General features: G+C 39.5%; 2 protein-coding genes across 3 annotated transcripts; one reads left to right on the top strand and one right to left on the bottom strand.

The window, feature by feature from the left end:
• Nucleotides 1–4585: 4585 nt before the first annotated feature.
• tprg1l (tumor protein p63 regulated 1-like) lies at nt 4586–9048 on the top strand. The gene is made up of 6 exons (XM_063881343.1): nt 4586–4943; nt 5124–5215; nt 6249–6299; nt 6404–6529; nt 6966–7119; nt 7548–9048. Exons 1-6 carry the CDS (start codon nt 4722–4724, stop codon nt 7740–7742), a joined length of 840 nt encoding a protein of 279 aa, XP_063737413.1. The 5' UTR covers nt 4586–4721; the 3' UTR covers nt 7743–9048.
• A 285-nt stretch (nt 9049–9333) lies between these two features.
• On the bottom strand, nt 9334–24384 carry wrap73 (WD repeat containing, antisense to TP73). Of its 2 annotated transcripts, none has more exons than XM_063881321.1 (13): nt 24217–24384; nt 23541–23622; nt 23221–23373; nt 22197–22313; nt 15935–16007; nt 15093–15196; nt 14708–14794; nt 12389–12523; nt 11608–11685; nt 11428–11530; nt 11184–11309; nt 10163–10354; nt 9334–9840 (listed from the first exon to the last, which is right to left on the bottom strand). In XM_063881321.1, the coding sequence occupies exons 2-13, from the start codon at nt 23607–23609 to the stop codon at nt 9728–9730; spliced, it is 1350 nt and encodes a 449-aa protein (XP_063737391.1). In that variant the 5' UTR covers nt 23610–23622; nt 24217–24384; the 3' UTR covers nt 9334–9727. The 2 variants fall into 2 exon arrangements, with proteins under 2 accessions (XP_063737391.1, XP_063737400.1); XM_063881330.1 differs by having other exon boundaries at nt 23541–23625; nt 24217–24376.
• Nucleotides 24385–25342: the final 958 nt, after the last annotated feature.

Below are 25342 nucleotides of genomic sequence, written 5' to 3'. Positions count from 1 at the left end.
TCAACACTTTCATTTATTGTAACTGATACAGTTGTTGTGTATGTTGAGATAAATAAAAACAAAACAAAAAACACAGCTATGTACTGTAAGATGCATTGGAAAGAACAAATTGAATTCCCCCTGGCACCATAACAGAACGAAATGAAGCAATGTAAATAAAATAAAAAAGATCAGGAAAAGTAAAGTTGTTTTGATGGATGCTGAACTCTGAAAAAATGTATGTGTCTTCTCTTTGTCATCTTGATCGAGGCAAAAAAAACAAAATTGGATTTATCGGCAGTATTTCTAGAAATGGTGATTTGGAATATTTACAGCATTTTTTAAATGAATTATTCCTTTATTGAAAAAAAATGAGGGTACAAGTATTCTGTCACGGTCTATCAGTGTGTATTTCATGCAAATCCCTCAACAAAACTGAATGAAAAAATCATTCAGATTTTTTATTAAAAAGATTATTGTTCAGCATTGTCAATCAGCTTTCATATTAAAGAAAACATAATTACACTTTTTTTGCAACTACCAACACAAGGAGAAATACGGTTTCCTTTTCATGTGATGAAACGCAGAATGAATGATTACTGATACACAGTTCTAGCTGAAAATGTTTCGCTTTTAGGAGGTGACAAGCAGATGACCACTGAAGGTACTATGATGAGTTTCACTGTCATATATCCTTGCGTTTACACACAAACTCAAATACACAACATCTCCGACCTCTAGAAGCAGCGTGGCACAATTTGCAGATTTCCCATAACCTGACGCCTGATGTTCAAATGCAATACAAACAGTCACTCCTTTCATGATCAACATAGCACATGAAGGATATGTAGAATGTCCGTGTGCACTTATGTAGAGCTCAAAGTGGTAGGCTCCTCTCACTGGTGCGATGAAAAAACCTGTGGAACATTTTTTGTTAGTGAAGGTAACTTGAGATTTGTTTGATGATCATTTGATTTCAGCATAGCCGAAATCCTAATACGATTTTCTGATGTATAAGTTTGAGTACCTGTGTTTGGGTTGTAGGCATTCCCAATGTTTGTGATTACGTATCTGAAGACCAAAATAGTTTGAGTGTTATATGGTCCGACAGTTCCTGAGCCTGAAGCCAACAGAGAGAGAGACATAGAGAAAGAGAGAGAAGGAGAGAGACAGAGAGAGAGAGAGAGAGAGAGAGAGAGAGAGAGAGAGAGAGAGAGAGAGAGAGAGACAGACAGACAGACAGAACATTTATTTACCTACTGTGAATTCAAGATTTCAAAATATGCACATATTTGGGAATGAGCCTGTTCAATTTAACAATTTAGATCTATGTTTTACCTTTTCTGTCTCTCTTCAGAGCCTCCACCTGGTTTTCTGTGACATTTGACCTGGCGTTCATACTGAGCAGTGCTGCTACTTGTACTGTGAGAAAAGTGGCATCATTACTTATTTGTGTCGAACAGAAACAGTGTTTGATAGTTACAAGTATTTCATCATCACTGTCATTATCAAGACACATATTTATATAATATAGTTCTGTCCGGGGTTCCCATCAAAACCCTGGACAGGTGCCAGTATGTCCAGAACTCTGCTGCTATAGGGCCCTCACCAACACCGAGCCCTGGCAGCACATCATCCCTACCCTCCGTCACCTCCACTGGCTCCCAGTCAAGTCTCGCATAACATACAAACTCCTCCTCATCACAAGTCCTTCCATATCCTTTCCCCTCTGTACCTCACAGATGTCCTTCGTCCATACATCCCGTACCATTCTGTGCAATCACCAGACCACCAGACTCAGAGAAAATGTCCTTCCACAGGCCATAAGACCATTCAACACCTGAGCTTGCACTATTTCTATCGTTTTCATTTCTTCCATAACTACACTGTAGTTGTGCATATGATATGACAATAAACCTTTGAATCCTTGAATGAATCCTTGTCCACACAATACCTTGAAGTTGTTGCTTTAGCCTCTCCCCCTCAGTCTTCTGCTTCCCCAGCTCAGTCTTCTGTTTCTCCAGTTCAGTCTTCTGCATCTCCAGCTCAGTCTTCTGCTTCTCCAGCTCAGTCTTCTGTAAGTCCAGTTCTTTCAGCTTCGCAGTTTGAGCTTGATTAAATAACCAAATGCATGTAGGCCTATGTTGTTATTTATTGAACAAAAGCCTCAGCTGTTTTGGCATTTGTTAGCAGCATGCAAACTAGTCTTTTGATAACCTCTTTCCTTTAGAAATGAAGTTGTGTGACATAAAAGAAAATGAATAGGATTGTCGTACATGTTCCCTCCCCTTGTTACACACTACAGTACCTTCATTTTCTCTGAAGGTGCCTCATCTCCACCCTCTGTTCTGCCAAAGAGGCGCTCATCTCTCTCAGCACAGCGTGGATGTCTTGAGGGAAGGTCTGTTGGTGCTGAGACACATTTGTTGGTTCTCCTCCCTGGGATTCATTATGATGTGTGAAAATTGTCATTGTCAGCCTGAAGCTGAGCCGTAGAGAGAGAGCAGATCAGCAGCAACAGAGGAAAACACATGGTCATCTCCATCATCACAGTGGCAGTCTATTCAGATCTACTTTAGAGTTTATGTGATAATCCCAGCTTTATATAGTGCTTCTGCTGATCAATCATTACTGAAAATATTGACCATAAAGATGTGGAAAAACAAATGTTGCTAACATTTAGTACTTTGAGCATGTTATCAGGAAAACAGCACGAAAAACCCAGCACACTTACATACATGATCTACAATTACAGTACCTATATGATTGACTGCAGGTCCCTCATCTTTTAAAGTAGGTATTTTTGAGTTCCTACACCTTCTTAGAAATCAAAATCTAGGACATTTCCAGGAATTAACAGAGTGTATTACCCCAAATTCATCGAACCAACACAGCCTCAATGTACCAAAAATGTCCTTCTGATAACATGTTGGAGCATCTGGTAAACATGATTGAAAACACAGCACACAATAGGAAACAAGCTTTTACTTTTGTCTTTTTTTTTAAACGCAGTTCTTGATTGTTGATGTATGTATAGGAAATTTCTGTGTGAAGTTTCCATTACAATTTAAAAACTCAGTATGCATAGACAAACATTAAAATCACCTCATGGCTGTTAACAGTGTCAGTAAAAACAACCCAATGCAAACAACGTAGTTATCATCTGTACTTGTTTAAACATTAATGATATAATAAGATAAAGTGATCTCAATGAGGTTGTTCAATGGCTGAGATAAACAAATACTTATCTGTAACCAAAGTTAAGTGACCATAAAATATGTTAGCAATAAATAAATATTCTCTCTTTGCTTCCTCAATAAATTCAGCATGGTAAGTATAAAGGTTAACTACTTTAACTTTAAAAAGCAAAAACCTTCATAAATAATATTATCAAATAACATATGGGACAAATTCCCCCCAAAAAGACATGTCCTACTTGTCCAGTTTAGTGATAGGCTACAACTGATTTTGAGTCGATTCAATTAAATATACGCTAATTTGAATTTAAATTGTTCGTATAGTATACAAAAAGCTCTTGGGACTGTTAAAAAGAGGTGTGTTCTAATGATTCAGTACAGCCAGAAAATGCTGCATTGATTTGGAATCATTGGGTGACATGAGATTGAAGCTATAGAAAATAAATAACGCTTTTTAAAAAAAAAAAAAACAGCTTAATGTTCATAACAATATTCATATAAAACAGAAATCACTAAATCCAATAATAAAAAAAGGTTTGGCTTATTGGTCCTGTGTAGTAATACAATGCTGAATTGATTTTGTGTCATTGGTTCACAAACCATGGGAGCTATGAAAAGAAACAAGACTTAAATTAAACAAAGCAACTGCTGAATTTGTATAACCATATTTTCGGTTAAAGGAGGTGTGTCCTACTTGTTCAGTTAATTTAGTAAGTCAATTCTGCATTGATTTGGAGTAATACGGTCACAGGAATTGGAATCAATTGACAAATTCCAATTGCAAATGCTGAATTTTCATCAAAGTACATAAAGAACAAGAAAGAAGAAGAATCCAATAAAGGTAAAGACAATATTGGTATGGATTTGGAGTCAATGGGTCACATGAAAGTTATTACAATTATTTTATATTACAATATGGCTGAAATGGAAAAGAAAAAAAAGGATGAGCTATTAAGATTTTTGGCATCATTTTCACTAAAATGAGCAAGTAATCAGGGAGGCAACACAAATAACATTGATTTGAGTCATTAAAACGTTAGTTTATTGGTGGTTCCTTCGTGAAACCCTATATGGACAAGAGCAATCAGCTCGAATTTTTAAAGCCAACTAAACTAAACTAAAACTAACTTCACGATGATGGCTTAAAGATCATTTTCTGGCAAAGCAACCACTGAGATAAACCCTGTAGTTTAAAGCTGTAACTCGAGGCTGAGGGTTTCAAATGTGGAGACATGTAAATCACACACTAACGTTAAATGGGTGTGTAAAAAATAAAAATGACAACCAACCAACATTATTTAGCCATAGTTGAAGTAAGTGATAGAGTAAGTGGGCCCATCTATTCTAAACACGTCTGTAATGAGCCCGTTATGTTTCTTTAAGAGGAAGGAAATTAAAGGGGGGGAAGTGAGGCAAGAAGACACTACTTCCTCCGAGCACAATCAAAACATTATTCGTGCGCAATGGGCGAGTCTTCATCTTCCGAAAGACACCGTCTAATCTAACACTTGACACACCTAGTAAGGGAGCAGAGACTGTTGCACGATGCTCCGTTTGAACGACACGGTGGAGGCGGAGAGTGCAGCGATCCTCCACCCTGCAGAAACCGAAGAGGGGGTCGAGGTTGCCTTCACGCCGCCGGAGGCCGGACGAAGCCTCAGGTATGGAGCCTCCGTGGCCTGCTGCCCCCCGTTACAGACGCTGACGCCTTTTCATGTGCAGAACCCCACAATGCAAGCGAAAGTGAAGGACTACTTCGTGTTTAGGGTAAGTTAATCGCCACCAACAGCGATGTGTGTGTGTCTCTTCAGTGTGCCCCTATAACAAACTGCCCTTAAAAGGTAAACAAACACGACCATCGTCATAGCACGCTGCGTATAATAGCTGCACCAGCACATCACAGGGAGGAATGGGTGATAACTGACGGTTGTGTGACGCTGATCTCAGCCAGGTACCATTGAGCAGGCAGTGAGCGACATCAGGACCGTGGCACTCCCTTCCGAGGATGGAGAGGTGCTCAGCGTCTGGCTGCTAGCCGAGTAAGTACCCAGCACTCTGTTTGGATGAGCTTGAGTACAATTAGACTTTAGTTGCACCTGGAGTACATGTACAAGCTCATCTGCAGCATTCAAAGGAATTAAAACTAGCTGCACATTTACCAGCTTTGATAAACACTTGCATCAATAATTATAATCAAAACATGTAATATAATTCTGAAATAGGCCAATCTTCATATCAGGTACTTTTACTAATGGTACTTTTAGTATATTTTGATGCTAATACTTTTATACTTTTACTTGAGTACATTTTAAATGCAGGACTTTTGCTTGTAAAAAGAGTATTCCTAGACTCTGGTACTTATACTTAAGTACAAGATCAAAGTTCTTCTTCCACCTCCGTTTAAAATATGTATAAACAGGCACGTTCAGTGGGGGTTAGAGGGCCAGGGTCACAAATTCATAAATGGGCACACATTTGGTTAAACATTTTTAATTCAATAAATATATCCCTGGAATTACTACTTTTGTGACAGTGTTAAAGAGGTATTGAAATATATGTATTTAAAACAAACCAATGACTGAGGTTTGTTCAAGCACTGCACATGACAGTTAATTAATGATCAATCATTTTCTGAATGCACACATGTAAACCAAGTAAAGGGTAAAGTGCCATAGACGATCACAATGCAGGTCTTGTAGCATCATAGGCCGGTTAGACTGCACACGCTATAGTCAGACCCCAGTTTAAAAAATGTCTAATAGGAGTACAAAAGGGCAGGTGCTCAAGCCCCCTCTGAGGTCTATCTGTGCACGTGCTCAAAGACGAATCAGCTGGAGATTTGTTAAAAGCTACAGATTACATTGTCAAAACTGAGCTGTTTGATTTGTAGCTTATTTTAACTCACGAGTTGCTCATCCATTTATTTTTTTCCTCCTCATCTTGTAGTTTTATATTTTTAACTGTTTGCGACTCTAACAAGGACAAATAACGTTAGGCCAGGTTTCTTACTGTGTTCTAAAACTGTCACAACGCTGTTGGAATATTTGTCAATTGTATGTGGGTCTTTTGCAGAATTGACCACTGGAACAATGAGAAAGAAAGACTTGTGCTTATAACTGATAGGTAAGTAAAAAAGTATATTTTGTTGACCCAATATTTGAGAAAATATACCACGTAAAATGACATAACATTAGGGTGGTACTAACATGTTTTGGTTGTGTGTGCAGGTCACTGCTGGTGTGCAAGTACGACTTCCTCAACCTGTTGTGTCAGCAGGTCGTCAGGATCTCTCTCAACGCTGTAGACACCATCTCAGTGGGCGAGTTCGAGTTTCCACCCAAATCCCTTAACAAGTATGCCAGCAGTCTTCCAACAGAACATTTTTTAAGTTATTTATGCCAGTGTTAAAAAGAACTCCAGCTTTTCCAAGTGCTATGGAGAATCCTTAAAAGGTTATCGCAATTGGTAGTTGTAGTAGTTGTTTTTAAAGTGTGCTATAGAAATACAATGTATTATTATTATCATTATTAGTATAGTATTTTTTGTAATCATAAGCTTGAACGTTTTATCATCTATGGAAAGGTAAACAAAATGACTTACTGGAATGAAAAAGAGTTTGGGGTAATTTTAATATAAAGAAATGGAAGAGAGCATTGAAATTAGATCCTGTATGATTTCTGATTTTTAAAAAGTGGATTTATTTTCAAACAGCTTGGTAAGCCAGTGCTACAAGTAGCTGGGTGATCCTCACATATCCCACTGCTCTTACACAGATGTGTTTTCTTAAAGGAGAGAAGGCTACGGGATTCGTGTTCAGTGGGACAAACGTCCTCGGGCCTCATTCATAAACCGCTGGAACCCCTGGTCTACAGAAATGCCCTACGCCACCCTCGCTGAGCACCCTATGGCGCACGCCGATGAGAAAGTGGCCTCTCTCTGCCAGGTATATTCCTTTTATCTAAATAAAACAGCAATGCACTTTTTTGTAACCATCTAATAAAAACATCTGAGAATTTAAAGCTTGACATTCTGCACATTTCAAAAGATAAACAATGGTGACCACTGCTTTTCTTTCTTACTAGCAAGGCCACAACAGTACTTTGGGCAATGCTCTGGAGTGATTGACTTAATTCTCTCCCCTTCAGTTATTAGAATTGCTACATGTATTAAATGAAGCCACTATATGTTAGCTTCAAAAGCTCAATTATATCCATAATACCACAGTTTAGAGACGCTCCATGATATGTTGCTTTCAAGCTAGACACCAAGTGTAGATATAAGTTGCATACTATGTCAATTAAAAACTCATTGACTGGGAGCTTTTGGAGGAGTTGTTGAGGTTTCATGATCTTTTTTCTCTTTCTTGCCAAGTTGGACAACTTCCGGACCCAGCTGGTGCAGGCAGTGAAGAAAGCCCACAAGGAGCACCCCATCCCTGGTCGGGCTAACGGTGTCCTGATCCTGGAGAAACCCTTACTCATTGAGACCTATCTGGGAATTATGTCCTTCATCAATAACGAGGCAAAGTTGGGATACTCCATAACCAGGGGCAAGATCGGCTTCTAAAAGTCACAGTTTCTCCAAATTACAATAGAGTTTAACCCATGTGTCTGTGTTACACTGCCCTGTCTGAGGGAAGCTTTACGACAGTGTAGTACTCAAACTGTGTGTAAGCTGAGCCCATGAGAAGTCCACACCTCCCTCAAGTAGGTGTTGCAGACAAGAGGTCAGCCTACTGTAGGTAAATGATGTGCAACACTGCATGGACTGTCTTTGTTTTTCGTGTTTTTAGCGGCCCACAGTCCATGTGACAAACATTTGTGAGAAAGGACATAGTTCGTGCATCAATTCTTCCGCTTACTGTAGTCTTTTGCTTCTTGTTTAACCACTAATTGAGAGACTTTCAAAGCGTAAGGGGAGTTAAGATTTTGGTAGAGAAATGCAAACAAACAAGAGGTTATTTCTTGGGTAAGGATTTGATTTCTTTAACCTCGCTTTTAAACAACAAGGATTGCATTATTCAGATCACAAGGGCATTGGGTAGCTTTACAGAATAGAAAAGCAAACGATGGCTAAAGTTGAATGATCAGTTCACGTGATTATTTAATAAATGTTACTAAAGGGGAAACTGTTTCAGGATCTACACTGCTATAAATAAAGGCTCTGGGTTGAGTAGGGAAAATAACAGTTGTAATACACTCTTCAAAGTCGATGAAACTTGAGATAATACTTTTATTGCAGTGACCTTCCTCTCTTATTGGCCAATGTTTTGCTCTCTATGCTTATATTTGCCTAAATATGTCTCTGCCCCTAGCAGGTACTCATGTTCTACTTGTAGAGTTGCATTAGCTAACACAGCTAAAATGTTCTTGTATTTTACAGATGTTTTATGCAACTTGAATTTGAAAACCGTGTCTTTATGTTTGTTTGTTTGTTTGTAATTTAACTTAAACATCTTGCATTGGTTTTAGGCAAATTAGCACTAAGTGGCACTGAACTGTGCAGTGGAATAATGGTTCGGTTACAAAGTCAAATACGTGCATACAAAACTTTGCATCAGTCCATTAACAACATGCTGTATGTATCTTATGGATAGGATAACAGGATTATTTTCCCTGTACTCACCTATAATATATTGTTGTGCCACCAACAGTTACAGGCCATATTTTCATGTTCCACAACGCAAGTGAATAATTGTGTCTAAAAATGCCTTTTCTGGTCTTTACCTCTGCATGTTCCCTGCACGTTGGGTTTGCATGAAATATGTTTTTTTTTTTAAAGGAATATTCTACATGGCTTTGTAAATAATAATTTAGTTTTATTTATGTTGTTATTTTGATGCCTCTAGAAAATAAATATGTCATTGCCATTTCTGAAGTATTTCATTTAAAGATTATTACAAAAATGTGAAGGCTTACATTTTGGTTTAAATATTTGTAGCACAAGAATGACATTCAGCTTTGAAAATGGAGAAAGAAAATGCCTGCATGTTAACCAAGTAAAAAATGGCTCAACATTCAAGCTTTATAAATAACACATCAGATAGTTGATTCCTTAATGTCAAGTAATATGGTCTACATACTGGATGTTTAGTGCCTGGGTATAAATGGTAAACAAAAATTGATCCACACATTTCAATAACGGGCCTTAAACTGCATTATTTATGACACGTTTATTGAAAATAATTAAACAATTTCAAAGTAGAAGAAATACAAAATACTTACAACTAAATGTACAGTGAAATCTATAAAACTATGTAAACCACTATCTTCTCACAGTGTTTGGAACTAGTGCTTCTGTATGCATTTGGTCATTCAAAAAGTGATATTTGTCCATTCTATGCTCTCAGGAGGAATGTCATGCCAGGTTTTCCTTTTATTTTTAACTTGACAAGAAAAGGAGTATCCCAGTAACCTGCACTGAGGGCCCTTGAAACTTGTCGAGAAGCTATAGCACGACATGTGCAAGAAGGAGTCTTTTTGCCATCACCTTAACAGATTCCCGGCAGGAACTGTAATCCAGTCAATCTTGGACCTGTGTATTTGTGAATTTTATTTGTCCTCTTGGTCGTGGTCCATGTAGCACAAACACAGCTGCTCCTTCCCGAGCAAGATCAGAGAGTCTCCGCTGCAGTGCCAGTTTAGTGACTGGACCTGGAAACCACCTGGCAAGATGGAGAAGGGCAAATATGATGAATTTTCATAAACACAATAAAAAGGTGAAAATAGTACTGCATCATTACAAAAACACATTGGACTTGTCACTGTCATTGTACAAAGACAAACGCACAATTGAATTTGTTGTTCTAAAGAGTACAAATTAAATACCAAAGATTTGTTTAGCTTTGCCTTCAAACCAATGTCATATAACATGAGTTCCAGGACATTAGGGGGACATTAGACGTAACCGGCTTTATTCTGTATCTGAGAACATCATAAGCTTTGTATTCAAGCTGCTTGACATTTTGATCTCTTTGAGGACTTCACCTTCAGTGGGGACTTGGACAGAAACGCAGCCCGCTGGGGACCAGAGGTAGAGTTTGGTGTTTCCTGTACAGACGGCCAGTCGGGGGCGTCGGGGGTCCCACTGCAAGCAGCGCACGGCCGATGTCTGCTCGAGCACAGCCTCCAGGCTCATCTTCTGCATATCCCACACCCAGACAACGTTGGCCATGTTGTCTGCGGTCAGGAAAACAAAGAAACAAACTCAGAGCCACTCTCAGTATAGAGCAAAGAGTCACTAATATTGCATCACAAATAAAGTCGGCGTTTACAATCAAAGAAATGAATACTGTTATAACCTACGGCAAGGAGCTTGTTTTCTGCCACATGTTTTTTGAAACAGGGTTAAAAAAGGTTTCAGCATGGGCCAATGAATAATCCAATACATTAAAAAGCACATACACAAATGATGTTTCACTTCACTATTCTGATTCAGATTTTGAGATCATAAAGAAATAAAACAGAACATTAACTCAAAAGTAAAACTGCCAGGGTGTGTGTGCTGCTTCATGTTATATCAAATTAAAACATTCATGTGAACTACATGCAGTGGCTCAGTCTGTAGGGACTTGGGCTTTGAAGGGTCGCCTCTTCACGTCCCGATCGGACCAAAGAAATACGGAGTGTGGACTGGTAGCTGGAGATGTCAAGTGTCCTTGAGCAAGGCACTGAACCCCCAACTCCTCCCTGGCGCTGGCGAGATGGCAATCTCTTCGCTCTGGCACCTCTCAAGATGCATGTACATGTTTGCACCTACCTGTGTACTGTGAGGATAATGTATGTAGGCCTAGATAAAAACAGTGAAAACTGAATTCCCCCCTAGGGGCATAAATAAAGATTTATCAAATTCTTAAACCTGGGAGAAAACTGATTCAAATGTTGTCGAAAGAACAATTCCCAACTCGGAAAGAATGATCATGCACTTTTGGCGAGTGTTGCTCCCTGTGTACCATTCTACTTTATATATAATACAATGATGGTAAAAAATAAGAGTGAAGAGCCTTACCGTTTTTGGTGGCTAGATAGCGACTGTCTGAGCTGAACGCTACAGTGGAGACACCAATCTTAGGGTTGGCTCGGTCTGGGTCTGGTTTAACTACAGGAAGCTGGACTGGCGTTGGGCAGATCTCGTCTGGAGTGGAGACCAAAACAAATGAGAGTTTGTGATTAAACAAAGTCTGCTTACCGAGCTCAGTAGTTTTATTCAAATATTGCTGATAGAATGTTTTTTTATCCAAAAGCTGACATACATTTGCTCTGTGTGTTGAAGAGGGTGGTGCCGATTGTGATGTTGTGTAGCGATAGGTCATCACTGCCAACAGCTGGCCTTTTCACCACTTCCTTATACACAACCTTGAAACACAACAAACAGTTAACAACTAAACTGCAACGCCTGCAAGGCTCATCATGAAGGATGGGAAAATACTCACTGCTTTTGTGTTGCTGATGGTTGCTGGATGCTCAAACTGTGTGATTTTCTTCCATGTGATATGGTTGAGGATGCGCACCTGACATGAGGGAAATGAAGTACCGTCATTAACTGTTCTCTGAGAAATCAGCATATCATTGTCCAGTGAAATACAGTTTTACAAGTTTTAAGTAATAATCTTGATGAATACCATTACAACAGATTTCACTTTAGGAGAAATTACAAGCAGCAAGTGAGATCCAAAATCACACTTATCTTTACATTGTATAAGTGCTGCCAAAGAGAGGGAAAGAAAAGACCTTAGATTTTTACTTAAAGCTCGTATCATTCTTTTTACAAAATAAATAACCAATTTTACACACCAACGTCTGTTTTTAGGTCTACATACTGTATCTGAAAAAATCTATAACTTGTAACGCTTTTTGTGGCCAAATATGGAACTGTGCAAAATCTGATTCAGCTTAGTATGGGACTTCAGTTTGTAAGAACAAAGTGAGCTCAATAGGCGTGTATGGCCTTGTACATCCCAGGAGGCTAAATTAACTGCTACCAACATAACACACACATCTCTGACGGAGCTGTCTGTGGTCAGGCTGCATTGTAAGTAATCATATGGTACCAGGTTTCGACAATGAAGAGAAATTAGTGTAATAATATACTATCTTGTTGCGATGACAACTCAGTGGAGGACTTTTACAAACACATGGCTTTTAACCTGTTATGTTGTGTCAAGCTATAATCTTATTTCTCAATGTTATCACCCATCAAGAGGGCTTCCATACTTTCTCATCATAGCTGCCAATGGCAAGGAACTGGCTGCTGGGGCTCCAGGTCACAGACTTGACACCCAGTGACCACTCATAGGCACTGTAGGTTGACAGCAACCGGCCATCCAAGGAATACAGCAACACCTTGTACTGTGGAGAGGAAAAAAGCAGACAATATTACTTTCAATTTATCTCCCCTCCTGCCCGAATATACTTTGAAAATAAAGAGCCCAAAAAAATAAAACACACATTTACAGTGGGGCAAAAAAGTATTTAGTCAGCCACCAATTGTGCAAGTTCTCCCATTTAAAAAGATGAGAGAGGCCTGTAATTTTCATCATAGGTACACTTCAACTATGAGAGACAGAATGGGGGAAACAATCCAGGAAATCACATTGTAGGATTTTTAATGAATTAATTGGTAAATTCCTCGGTAAAATAAGTATTTGGTCACCTACAAACAAGCAAGATTTCTGGCTCTCACAGACCTGTAACTTCTTCTTTAAGAGGCTCCTCTGTCCTCCACTCGTTACCTGTATTAATGGCACCTTTTTGAACTCGTTATCAGTATAAAAGACACCTGTCCACAACCTCACACAGTCATACTCCAAACTCCACTATGGCCAAGACCAAAGAGCTGTCAAAGGAGACCAGAGACAAAATTGTAGACCTGCACCAGGCTGGGAAAACTGAATCTGCAATAGGTAAGCAGCTTGGTGTGAAGAAATCACCTGTGGGAGCAATTATTATAAAATGGAAGACATACAAGACCACTGCTAATCTCCCTCGATCTGGGGCTCCACGCAAGATCTCACCCCGTGGGGTCGAAATGATCACAAGAACGATGAGCAAAAATCCCAGAACCACACGGGGGGGACCTAGTGAATGACCTGCAGAGAGCTGGGACCAAAGTAACAGAGGCTACCATCAGTAACACACTACGCCGCCAGGGACTTAAATCCTGCAGTTCCAGACGTGTCCCCCTGCTTAAGCCAGTACATGTCCAGGCCCGTCTGAAGTTTGCTAGAGGGCATTTGGATGATCCAGAAGAGGATTGGGAGAATGTCATATGGTCAGATGAAACCAAAACAGAACTTTTTGGTAAAAACTCAACTCGTCGTGTTTGGAGGAGAAAGAATGCAGAGTTGCATCCAAAGAACACCAAACCTACTGTGAAGCATGGGGGTGGAAACATCATGCTTTGGGGCTGTTTTTCTGCAAAGGGACCAGGACGACTGATCCGTGTAAAGGAAAGACTGAATGGGGCCATGTATCGTGAGATTTTGAGTGAAAACCTCTTCCATCAGCAAGGGCACTGAAGATGAAGCATGGCTGAGTCTTTCAGCATGACAATGATCCCAAACACACCGCCAGGGCAACGAAGGAGTGGCTTCGTAAGAAGCATTTCAAGGTCCTGGAGTGGCCTAGCCAGTCTCCAGATCTCAACCCAATATGAAATCTTTGGAGGGAGTTGAAAGTCTGTGTTGCCCAGCGACAGCCCCAAAACATCACTGCTTTAGAGGAGATCTGCATGGAGGAATGGGCCAAAATACCAGCAACAGTGTGTGAAAACCTTGTGAAGACTTACAGAAAACGTTTGACCTCTGTCATTGCCAACAAAGGGTATATAACAAAGTATTGAGATGAACTTTTGTTATTGACCAAATACTTATTTTCCACAATCATTTGAAAATAAATTCTTTAAAAATCCTACAATGTGATTTCCTGGATTTTATTTTCTCATTCTGTCTCTCATAGTTGAGGTATACCTATGATAACAATTACAGGCCTCTCTCATCTTTTTAAATTGGAGAACTTGCACAATTGGTGGCTGACTAAATACTTTTTTGCCCCACTGTATATTACAGTGTTGTACTAGATTGAGCAACATCTTCAACAGAGGTCAGCTTTATCAATAGGTGCTCTTCAAAGTATTTCAAATGCTGTGTGGGAGATTTAGGGTGTCACTTCTGCCATCTAACTAGTCTCTTTTATACAGATTATGTTTTACTCACAGTATAGTTTCCTATTTCTTCAGTTTCTTGTCCTGATCTAGTGTGCACTTTCTCACCAGCTACTTCTCATGCTATTTATTATCTAAGATGATCTTATTTATTCATGATATATAATGTCAAACAAGTTAAGAATGCCTGAAAAGTCAAACTTAAAGTCTCTTGTATGTGTATTTGGGTTTCAACTCTCAATAGACTGTTTTTTAGCCAGCAGCTTCAGATTCCTTATGTGAAACATTAAGTACCTGCTCAACAAATATAGCAGGAGTTATTCTGACATATCCTATTGTGAAATCTTATGTGTTTAAAGCAAACAGCTCACCTCCAGACAGCTATCCCACACTGCCAGCACACAGCCATTCGGAGACCACTCCAACCCAGCCAGGTCCTGAGTCTCAGTCTCAAAATGCTATGAGAGAGTTCAGTTACATCAAACTCATTTACGGACAAAAACACATGCACCACATACAGTTTGAAATAATGAATAAGCAGAGATTACTTTAATGCAAATCATGTTTAAGATCAGCTTCTTGTTAACGTTGGGCAAATAAAGTCCTTCTTCCGATGCTTTACAGAGTTATATTCCTACGGTCACATGAGGAAACTGCATGTCTTTTAGGTCACCTACATTTTGATTTATTTCACTCATGCTTACTTAGATTTCAAATGTATAATCCTGGTCATAAAATACACAATTTGAATGTTACCCTGAGTAAATGCCAGTCGTCACACACAAATACGCTGACAAAGTCCTTGCAGTCACGGCGTTCAGCCAAGGCCATGTAGCAGCCATCTCTGCTGAAATCAATACCTATGGGTGAAAGATGATGGGAGAAAGCTGCAATTAAACTATTTAAAAGTATGATAACATCTTCCAATGACACCGCAACAGACAAGTTTAACTCAAAAACACAATACGTTAAAAACATACACACCAATTAACCTAGAAAGACATTTAGTTAAGTTGAACTCTTACACTGTACAAGCTACTCAAGTACAGCTCTATAAAAGGACATCAAAAAACAACCATTCTAGTTTTCACATTTTATTTGTGCTGAATTTATTCAACACAAAGACACAATAAAACCATCTATTGAGTTGAAAGTCACTTATCTACTCTGATAACTGAAAAGTTCACCTCATGTCTCCATGTTTATTTTATCTAATGGTCTAATTAAGACACTTTGGCATCATCTGGTCTATGATAGCCATATTATTGAGATGAGGGTTTAGAGGATACATGGGTTGCAGAGGGACTTGCATGCAGAAAAATGGGGAGAGTCACGGACAATCATTTTTCCTCAAGCTGCTGACAGGCCTGTTATGAAGAGCATGCCCCATTTACTGAGGAGGGGCACAGCTGTCAGCAAAGAGGACCAGAATTTGGCCTCCTATCCAGGGTCGCGCCACAAGGTAAAGGACGGCATGTGATTCATGGGGCATGCTGAGATACTCGGAGCACGGGCCCTGCCCTCAGGTACTCCTGGTAATGCACATACACTCATAAGCCATGAGAAAATAAATAAAACGATATCATGCTCATACTGACCCTTCTGGCATGCTTTGGGATACTTGATGTAAGACACAGCTTTGGTGCAGAGGGACCAGACGGTGACTCTCAGCTGTCAAGGCACCAGAGGGAAAAAGGGAAAAAGCACTGTGGATTACTTCATAAGTGAAAGTATGACAAGCACATCATGCTGTCCAGCGGCAAAAAGAGCATAAATACATTGACAAGTGAGTGTGTGATGATATATACAATGATGATTGAGAGTTTAAAGAAATTATAATACCAATATATCAGATAATATTAGCATTGTAACATACACACATAAACAACAAACAACAAGGATCCGTTAATTGTGAAAAATGAGTGCACAATGAGTGGGACAATTGTCTAGTTTAAAAAGAACCTTTCACTGCTCTCTAGTGGATAAACTGAAAAATGTTTTGGGCATTACACAAACTGATTTGTATCATGTCATTTTCTGTTACTTTCCAGTCGACTTCAACAGTGATAGGTTAAAATATCAGCAATTCATGCCTAACATGTAAGTAAACATTTTGGATTAGGGACGGGGAGGCAAATGGAGGCTTTACAGGCATCACTGAAAAAAAAACTGCATTACTATTTGAACAAGAAAACCCTAGAGACCTCCAGGGGAAAACCCTTAACACAATCTTAATAAAAACGGATCTAAAAAGTGTTCTTCAAGGTGACTGGGCATCAACTGCGACCTCGTAGGAGCTCAATCAACCAGGCCACTAGCCTAACGGGGCCTCTAAGTGCTCCTCTACACTCAAATACCTGTCTATCAGCTGGGAACAGACTACAGCCAGCAAGGCCCATCATGACCTTCAACAGCTGTGAACAGAACGGTGCCTTGTGTCTTTGAAGAGGTCTACGGTACCGCTTTGTGAGGGCAATGAGACACTGACAGGGAACCCAACCACCGTTAGACGGTTGTCCCTGTAGAGAACCCATATGTCTGCAGTGACTGAGAGGGATTGAAGGATATTATAGGCCTTCTTTTTAAATTAGGACTATAGCACCCATTAAATTGACAGATCCAAATCAACAGCTTGGCAACAGGACATCATGACCAGTCCATTGATGTAATGTTAGACACGTGTGACAAATTAACAAGTAGTTGAATAGCCAGCAGGTTGTGTACATTCCCTCAAATGAAAGCAGTGCCAAAGAACAACTATCCGGCTACAAGTCGGCATAACAAAGAGGCCACATGTGTTAATGCTCAGTTTTGAAAGCAGTCACTCAAATACCCACCAGTCTCACTTCAACAGGAGTGACGCCAACACAGGCTGTTGGCACTCAGCCAAAAGTGCAGCATATTTTAACTCAAGGACCGGTACGATGTGTGGTATCTTGCCCTTCAAGAAACAAGGAGCACATGACAGCCTTTGAGACACTGCTAGAGAAACTATGGTCTGTACTTGTGTACAGCTGCATTGGTGTTAAGGTGTTCACAGAGAAAGCTGCAACCCCACAGTGTTTACATAAACACTGTGGGGAGAAGAGTGCCAGTCCATAATTGCTTTACATTTACATACACATGCACGGCACAGAGTAGACATCTGCATTCATGTTCTACAGTCACACTTTGGTGAGACAATTTTGGAGATTGACACACCTGTACAGTTTAATAGTTAAGTGTTTTGTCCTGATGCTACAACACAAAGATTTGTTTTGATTTGTCCACTCCTAGTCATAACAAAAAATCTAAATATGAAGGCCATGCAAGCACAACACTGAGTGTATTAAATGCATGGCACTCAAGCCTTCCCTTAAAGCCTACAGTAAGTAAATATAATGTGGGTACAGTAAGCTCTGTGTGCTTTGAATGTTCAAGAATGTTGAATGTTCAAGAAAACAAGTCGCCTCGACAGAAATGACAAATTACAGGTTAAATAAAAAAATAGAAAATATAATTATATTGATTAATTTGAAAACCAACGTTGGTACTCATTCACAGACACCATACGCTGTCAGTAAGTATTGTTTATTCTTAAGCAACTCAAGCTTGTAACAGAACAATAAAACATTTTTGCAATTGTCAGCACTATCGCAGTTAGATATTCTGCAGAGAACCATGCACACAGATATAAACAACTGCAATAGATGATTGGGAATACCCTTAATGCTGTATTTTGCATTAGCGAATGTTCAGAGCTAAATCCACTAAAGTGGCAAGGCTTTCATCATAGTGTCCAGACCAACATTTGAACTGGGCCCAGTCTGTCCCCCAACTGGGCTGAAGTGTCGACCCCTCCTGTTTGGTCAGGACATCCAGCTGTGTGGTATCTGTAATAACACCTCACTGCACGATTCCTGGACATCCCCTCAGACATGGTGCCATGGCAACCAATGTCAACATCACTCAAACAAAAACAGACTTACACATCTTAGATGCCTTGAACCCAGCACAGGGGGGTGCGGGGAGACCAAGACCAAAAAGGCAGTGTAACTTTAAACTGGCTGGAGGAAGGGTAGCATGAAGAAAATAGGTGGGAAATGCTTTTCCATGTGGGGTGGTCAGCAATAAGATCCTAAGCTAGTAAAGCTACACTTAAGATGGAGTATCCTCACCAATGTGAGCTACAGCTCAGGGATGGGGGTAAGGAAGAGGGTGGTGTGAAAAGGCAAAACTCCGCAATAACAGCTGCTGGAAAAATTAACGTCTGGGGTTAGCGTAACTGATAAGTAACTGATAAGCACATTTTAATATGGTTTCGATCACTGCATGTCCGAGGCCTGCTCATAGGAGATGCTTCCTAACGTTCCTTTACATATGGACCAAATGATGTGGTTGTGAAGGTTTTACTATAAAAGGAAATTAAGTGTACGGTGTATGTTTATATATATATATATATATATATAAAATATGGCTATAGCAAAGTTGTTTGTGGCTGTAATTCCTTTGACATGTTATAAGATAAGATAAAATAAATAAGATAAGAATTACTTTATTAATCCCAAATTGGGATTATTTTATTTTTTTGTGTGTTGCAGCAGCATAATACAATAACAGACATAGAAAGTAATTAGAAATAAAAAGATGAAATAAACAATGCTGAAGTGTAGACAACTCAAAGAAGAAGTAGAAATAAAAATAAACTGGCATTAGAGAAAAGACATATATACTGTTGACTATGAAGATAAAAAAAATCTATAAATTGTCAGACAAGTAAACACTATCAAAAATATGTATATATAAAGCAGGATATGATATACATAATAAGTGAATTGTTGTACAGTTTTATGACAAGACAATCTTCTTAAGGAACTGCCAAAAGGAAAACATTTAGCCAATATCTACCATCACATCCACTTAGTATCTATTAGCACGTATACATCACCAGATAAACACAGAGTTGGGGAACTTTTTCCAACAGGACAGGCTGTGGGCGACTATGATATATTGTAGACCAGAGTTAGTGACAGCCAACTGGAATAAACCTTTGTGTCAGCCATTCTTGTTGCGCGCTTCTACGAGTGCTAGAGAATGGGCGATTGCATTTGATGCCGTATAGGCCTATCTGTCAGCAGAGGATTAGACTGCAGGCATTCCTCATAGGAAGCCATCTCCAACTTATATAGCCTATTTCTCCTGTTACAGCCTCATGATTCTACCAAGGAACTGGAGCCCATAGCAGCTCACATATAGGTATGGCAGAGCTATTGTCCCGTGTAGCAGCGCAGCAGCTGCATACGTTTGCAGTTTGGTCCAGCTGCACGGTTGCCAACAATGCTACACGTTAGCAAGGCTCAAGCAGTACTGGCCAAGAATGCTATGGCTAATCTGATCCCTACAATGTAAAAACCATTAGAGATGTTTAATGATGTCCTTGGCTGCAGTTTTTTCCACTCGCAGTTTATCACCCCTCAGCTGGTAAAGGAGGATTAACATGGATGTGTGAGTGGCATTTTGTGAGCTCCCAAGATAAATGACGGGAATTCAACTAGGAGACACGCGCGATACCTAGGCTAGATTTCAGCAATGAGACTATTGATCTATTAAATCTGTGACATGGCGCCATCCCATACTTCAAAACAACTGGTGCTTTTTAACACGTCTGCCTCCAAAAACATAGTTCTACTTGAAAGATCAACCGTATTTCTAACTCACTGGCAAAGAAGTGCTTAGCTGTAGTATGTGTAAGGCTGCCATTGTGATCCATGTTAGTACTACAGACACAATATGCTTTGTCTTCCGAGTGCTGTTACAATGTCAGCTGTGTGCTAAATAAATGATTGTGGGGTTTTATATTTGGATCTAAAAAGAAAACAGATATTGTAACAGCTACAAGCAGATAGCCTGACACACACACAGCTAGCTAAGCAGATTTAATGACACAGACAGACAAACACACACACAACCAACACACACATACACACAGTGGCACGATCCACACCACAGGCAGCTGTCCCTAAACAAGTTAATATAGCTGGCTGTTTATGAGTGGGGCTGAAATTCAAACCTGACACGAACATCCGTCTGGCACAGCCTTAATGAAATGTTGGGCTGAGGTGAAGGTAAGTTCAGTGGGCCCCTTGGAAATGTGGCATCCGGTGCCAATTTTGCCTCGGTTAAATTGTTGTTATAACCTCAATTACAAAAGGATGCTTAGTAACTACAGTACTTAACTTCCTGCTAACATTTGGTCGAGTAATAAGGGCAGAGGGCAATACACATTTTTTATACACAACAGCACAGGAGAGAGGATGCTTTGCCATGGGTTACCATGACGAGCTTGTCGTCAGTAAACAATACACATTAATGATTTATAAAACATGTTGCCATGACAAGAATGAAGCATGGATAACATGTTCACAACATTGTATGTCAGGGATGACATAAAATGAACATACAATGTTTTATCAGAGATCTTGAACAAGAGTAATGATATGGAGGGATTTTGATATTGATTATTTGAGCTTCATGTGCTCAAAGATGCCTGCAGATCAAGTTACATTTTCTAAGACATGAGGAACAAAGTGCTATGCTTATTCCATACCCTCTTTTGTTGTTGTTAAAGATGCAGACAGACACAAAGCAGACATGCCACAGACACTTGCACTCCCTGCACCCTTCTGCAGACCCAGACACACAACACCTGTCAAATGAATCCTGGAGTCAGGTTCAGCATGATTGACACTGGCCCTCCATGGTGCCCCAATCATATTACAAATTACCCGAAGGTAGCTGCTATAGCTTGTCACCCCTAACAACACATGCTTACTATGAAGTGATTTGAAATGTTATTTAAATAACAAACAAAAGTAATTCCATTAAATGTTTCCAGTGGAAATTAGGTACCTTTGTTTTACTATTCAACATTTTATATGGAATTAAATAATGTCCCCCAAGAATGCCCTGTATTATTATGGAAATCAAAACTGGACAATACTTGAAATGTATCATGCATTACTGCCAAACGCATCTAACTCTTGCAGCTGGTGTTCCTCAAGGTTTGTCTTGCTATTTGACTACAATCATTTATACGTTGCAAAACCATAATATACTCATATCACATGTATCTGTATCTGTTTTTGTTGAAGCGTTTTCTAAATTCTCAAATGATACAGTTCAGAGGCACCTAAACCCAGATAATTCTTTCCATGCCCATGCCTCTGTACTGGCCGTCATGGCTGTTATCGCACATTAATTGCAGTATGGAATACCAGATTTTTATAAACTCTATAACATAGGCATCAGCTTCAAACAGGTCTGCTGCAACATAGTCATTGATTCATTGACAGGGCACTGACATGAGGTCCAGTTCCGGTCAAGTCTGGTTCATCTTCAAATTTGCCACTGCAGAACCCTATTTTGCCGGCTAAAGCTTGCATTAAAATGAAATTGAAATAAAAATGTTCACTGACTTATGACTGCATGCTTTCATCCATATAAATCACTGCTTTTTGGTTTGGGTGTCTTTTGTGTTTTTTCCTATTGTTGCTGAACTTAGTACATCATTAAATGGATTTGCTGCCAACGAAAATACCAGACCTACATTGGAAGGGATCATACACATTGCACCCATGTTCCAGAGGTACTTGAGACCCGTGTATGACAGGACGCTAACAGGAGGGGAACTATGAAATCAGGCTGAATACATGCAGCAGGTGGGGGGTGTAGGGGCGGTCAAGACAAGCTCTGGTGTCTGGCTATTTTCAGGTCCCCCTTCCTTGCGGGCCAGCAACAGTTGAAACCAGACAAGCATATGTATAAACACACTTCCGTGGGCATGAATGCACGCACCCATGCACGCACAAACTTCACACTTACATGGAACTCAGTCGTGTTGAGAATGTGACGTCCATCTGGACTCCAGCGCGAGGAGACTAGTCCTATTGAGCCTTCATCAATCTTACAGTGCCAGTCCGGCTGTTCCAGCGACCACACCTGAAGAGAAAGATAGAGAGTGACAGAAGGACGGCGTTCAACCATCACTGATGACATCCCTGACACACATCCGGCAGTTCACTAAACTTGATTTCAAACAATAAGAAACACTTGAAATTCAGACACCATGAAAGACTGGCGCTGGATACCCCTTCAAAGGTGAGCTACTTGCCCTGGGATGCTCAGGAAACTGGCATTACTGTTGCATGCAAAGCTTCTTTTTAACTAATGCAGCTCTTTAAAAGAGACAAACAGTGATCATAAGAATTTGTTCCTGCCAATAAGGGTGCAACTTCAAATAAATATGGGCATTTTTTTGAGCCTTCAAAAAGATAAAAGGCCTTGGTATACGTGAGAGTAAAGTCTGAAGAGACATAAACAGTATGGTTTATCAATCTACATATTGGTTTGTATCCAGGAATAGAAAATACAATGATAAGAATCACTGTTGAAACAACTTCATGAGTCATGTACATCTTATTATACCTTTTTTTTTAAAAACAGATCTCAGTACAGTGTGACTATTTAAACGTTTTGTTGACACAGGATGTAGTCAATTATTGGCATTATAAGCGTTATCGCTAGTTTTTCAAAGCAATACAGTCACAAATCAAGCAATATAAAATATCTCAATTATGATTCAAGATATTTGTCAAAAACAAAACTTTTCTATTCTTTCTCTTCTTTGTCTCTAAAATGTTGCTTTAGCTTTACATGTATATGACAACGAACATTTGAATATGTCTGCCACAAGTCTTTTAAAACATTTTGAGCGATCCAAAAATCATTAGGAAGATAGTGTTTTGCTATCTGAGAGTAAGGTTGTCTACCTTGAGTACATAACTACAAGTATTCACAAAAGATGTTGAATCACAAATCACATTACCGTCCTCTACTGATAGCTTACCTGTACCAGTCCCCTCTTGTACATAGCACAGAGAATAAAGAGAGAGTCAGAAGACCAGTCCATGTGGGAAATCTGGTCCAGGCAGGTGTAGAGTTGCAGGATCTGCAGGGTCCCCACATCTCGCACCACCAGCCTGTACTGCACACAGGTAGCCTAACAGGTATAGCCAAAGAGACAAATCAGAGAGAGGACTTCAAACACACTTCAGTATAGCTAGCAATCTAACTAGGGGAATTCGTTTTATGTCCTACTGAAATGCACAACACATAACAAAGAAATCAAATGAACAAATGTAACTTTCTTCAAACTAAACCACTTACCAAATATTTCCCATCTGGGGAAACTTTACAGAGTTGGTTGGATTGCTTGAAAACCTCAGAGAAATTCATCTTACAATCACGGCTGCTTTGAAAATTGAAAAAGAAAACACGTTATCACGAGATTGTTTTTTTAAGCCCAATAAAAACGTTCATAAAAACGGTTATCACTGGTTTGACTGCTCCGAGTCACGTGGTGTAATTGCTTACATGTAACACTTGACGGCGCTATAAGACTAATACATAAATACGCTGTGTTCAATCACACAGTGCTTACACATTAGTTATAGTTTTTTTTTCTCTTGCAAGAACATGCATTATAAAAGGAAAGCACTGCATAAAAGACAGAAATCTGAGAAAGTCCGTTTCAAGACACATACACTGCAGAGAGAAATTAGCCGCAGGTAGTTATCGATGCTAGCTGGCTCGCAATAAAAGTAGTAGCTAAACAAAAACAAGGGCCACACATAAACCAAGTCTTTTTCGCATCTTCATTGCCATTTGATAGTTTAGCTATCGATATATTTGAAATAAGGTCTACGGCACAAATAGAGAGACGAACACTAGCTTACTAGTTAGCTCTTAGTTGTCACTTCACCATTTACTGACGTTAGCATCACTACGAGCAACTTAGCAGGTAGCTAACCTTAATTTATTTCATCCTCAATGGAACACTTACCGCTAATGGCAGTTTCCCTGCTTTTGTATATCATATGAGAGCCGCGAAAAGTCCCAAGAGAAGATTAACATAGTTTTTTTCTTGGCATAATTGACTTCGGTGCACAGGCTATCAATCCAACTGTTGCTAGTTTGTTTGTGTGGGACGATGACGACATGCAGTTGCTGTCCAATCAGCACGCGTCTGCAGTGTATTGCCTTCTGGGAGCTGTAGTTCACTAGTGTGTTTTATATTTTCTGCGTGCTGTGCATGTAGGAGTATGTGCGCCTGTGGCAAACGAGGCAACAATTTATACTTATGTTTTTATTACAGCCTCATCACCTTAGGATCTTGCATTTTGTATAGGTGAAAAGATTTGGTAAATTTTGATAGGCTAGGCCTATATTTTTCTAATATCATCATATTTTATTATTTCATCAATAATCATGTTATAGTAAGGTGGTAATGTTTTATCTCACACATTTGAATGTTAGGGTATGAAGTGGACAATGTAATAACATTCCACATAATCCAGTTTAAAAGCTTTCCCGCTTATGTGTGCCCAAACCGCGCTACCGCCTCTCTTCTCCCAGCTCAAAAAACGCTTCACCTCCTCCTTGTTCTCCCTCAGCAAACCTCACACTTCCCTGAACAGCATGCAAATCAGTTTTCCTCTAGTGTCATCGCAGTTAATTCTATTTCTCCGAAAAGTCAAACATCTCCAACTGCTGTTATCATACTGTAAAGTCGGTCGATATCTCAGTTTTTTGTTGTTGCTGTTTGTTTATGGAGGGTCACTCTCTTGGCATGTTTGAAGATAAACAGACAGGTGCTCTGCGCAACATAAATCTTGAGTTTTTGGATTGGAGTAATTTTAACCTTCAGGTACGTTGAATTATTTGAATCGCCTACTCTATTTGGTTTAGATATTTAACTGATGCTTTGTGTTGTTGTTTTCTGTTTATTATCGTTATGTCCGTATTTTTTGTGTTTCGCAAAATGTGACACATTTTTTAAATGATATATATTTTTAAAAAACGATGTTGTTGTCAAGTAGGTCCTAAATGCCTTTAGAATTGTATGCCTTTCATAAGAAGTGTTTGAGTTGAACTACTTCTTCGTTATTTTGTTGGTGTGATTTTTCAGC

Source organism: Eleginops maclovinus, chromosome 1 (genome assembly GCF_036324505.1).
Source record: "Eleginops maclovinus isolate JMC-PN-2008 ecotype Puerto Natales chromosome 1, JC_Emac_rtc_rv5, whole genome shotgun sequence".
Classification (NCBI taxonomy): domain Eukaryota; kingdom Metazoa; phylum Chordata; class Actinopteri; order Perciformes; family Eleginopidae; genus Eleginops; species Eleginops maclovinus.
Note: the sequence above shows the minus strand (reverse complement) of the source record. Positions and strands in the feature narration are given on the sequence as shown.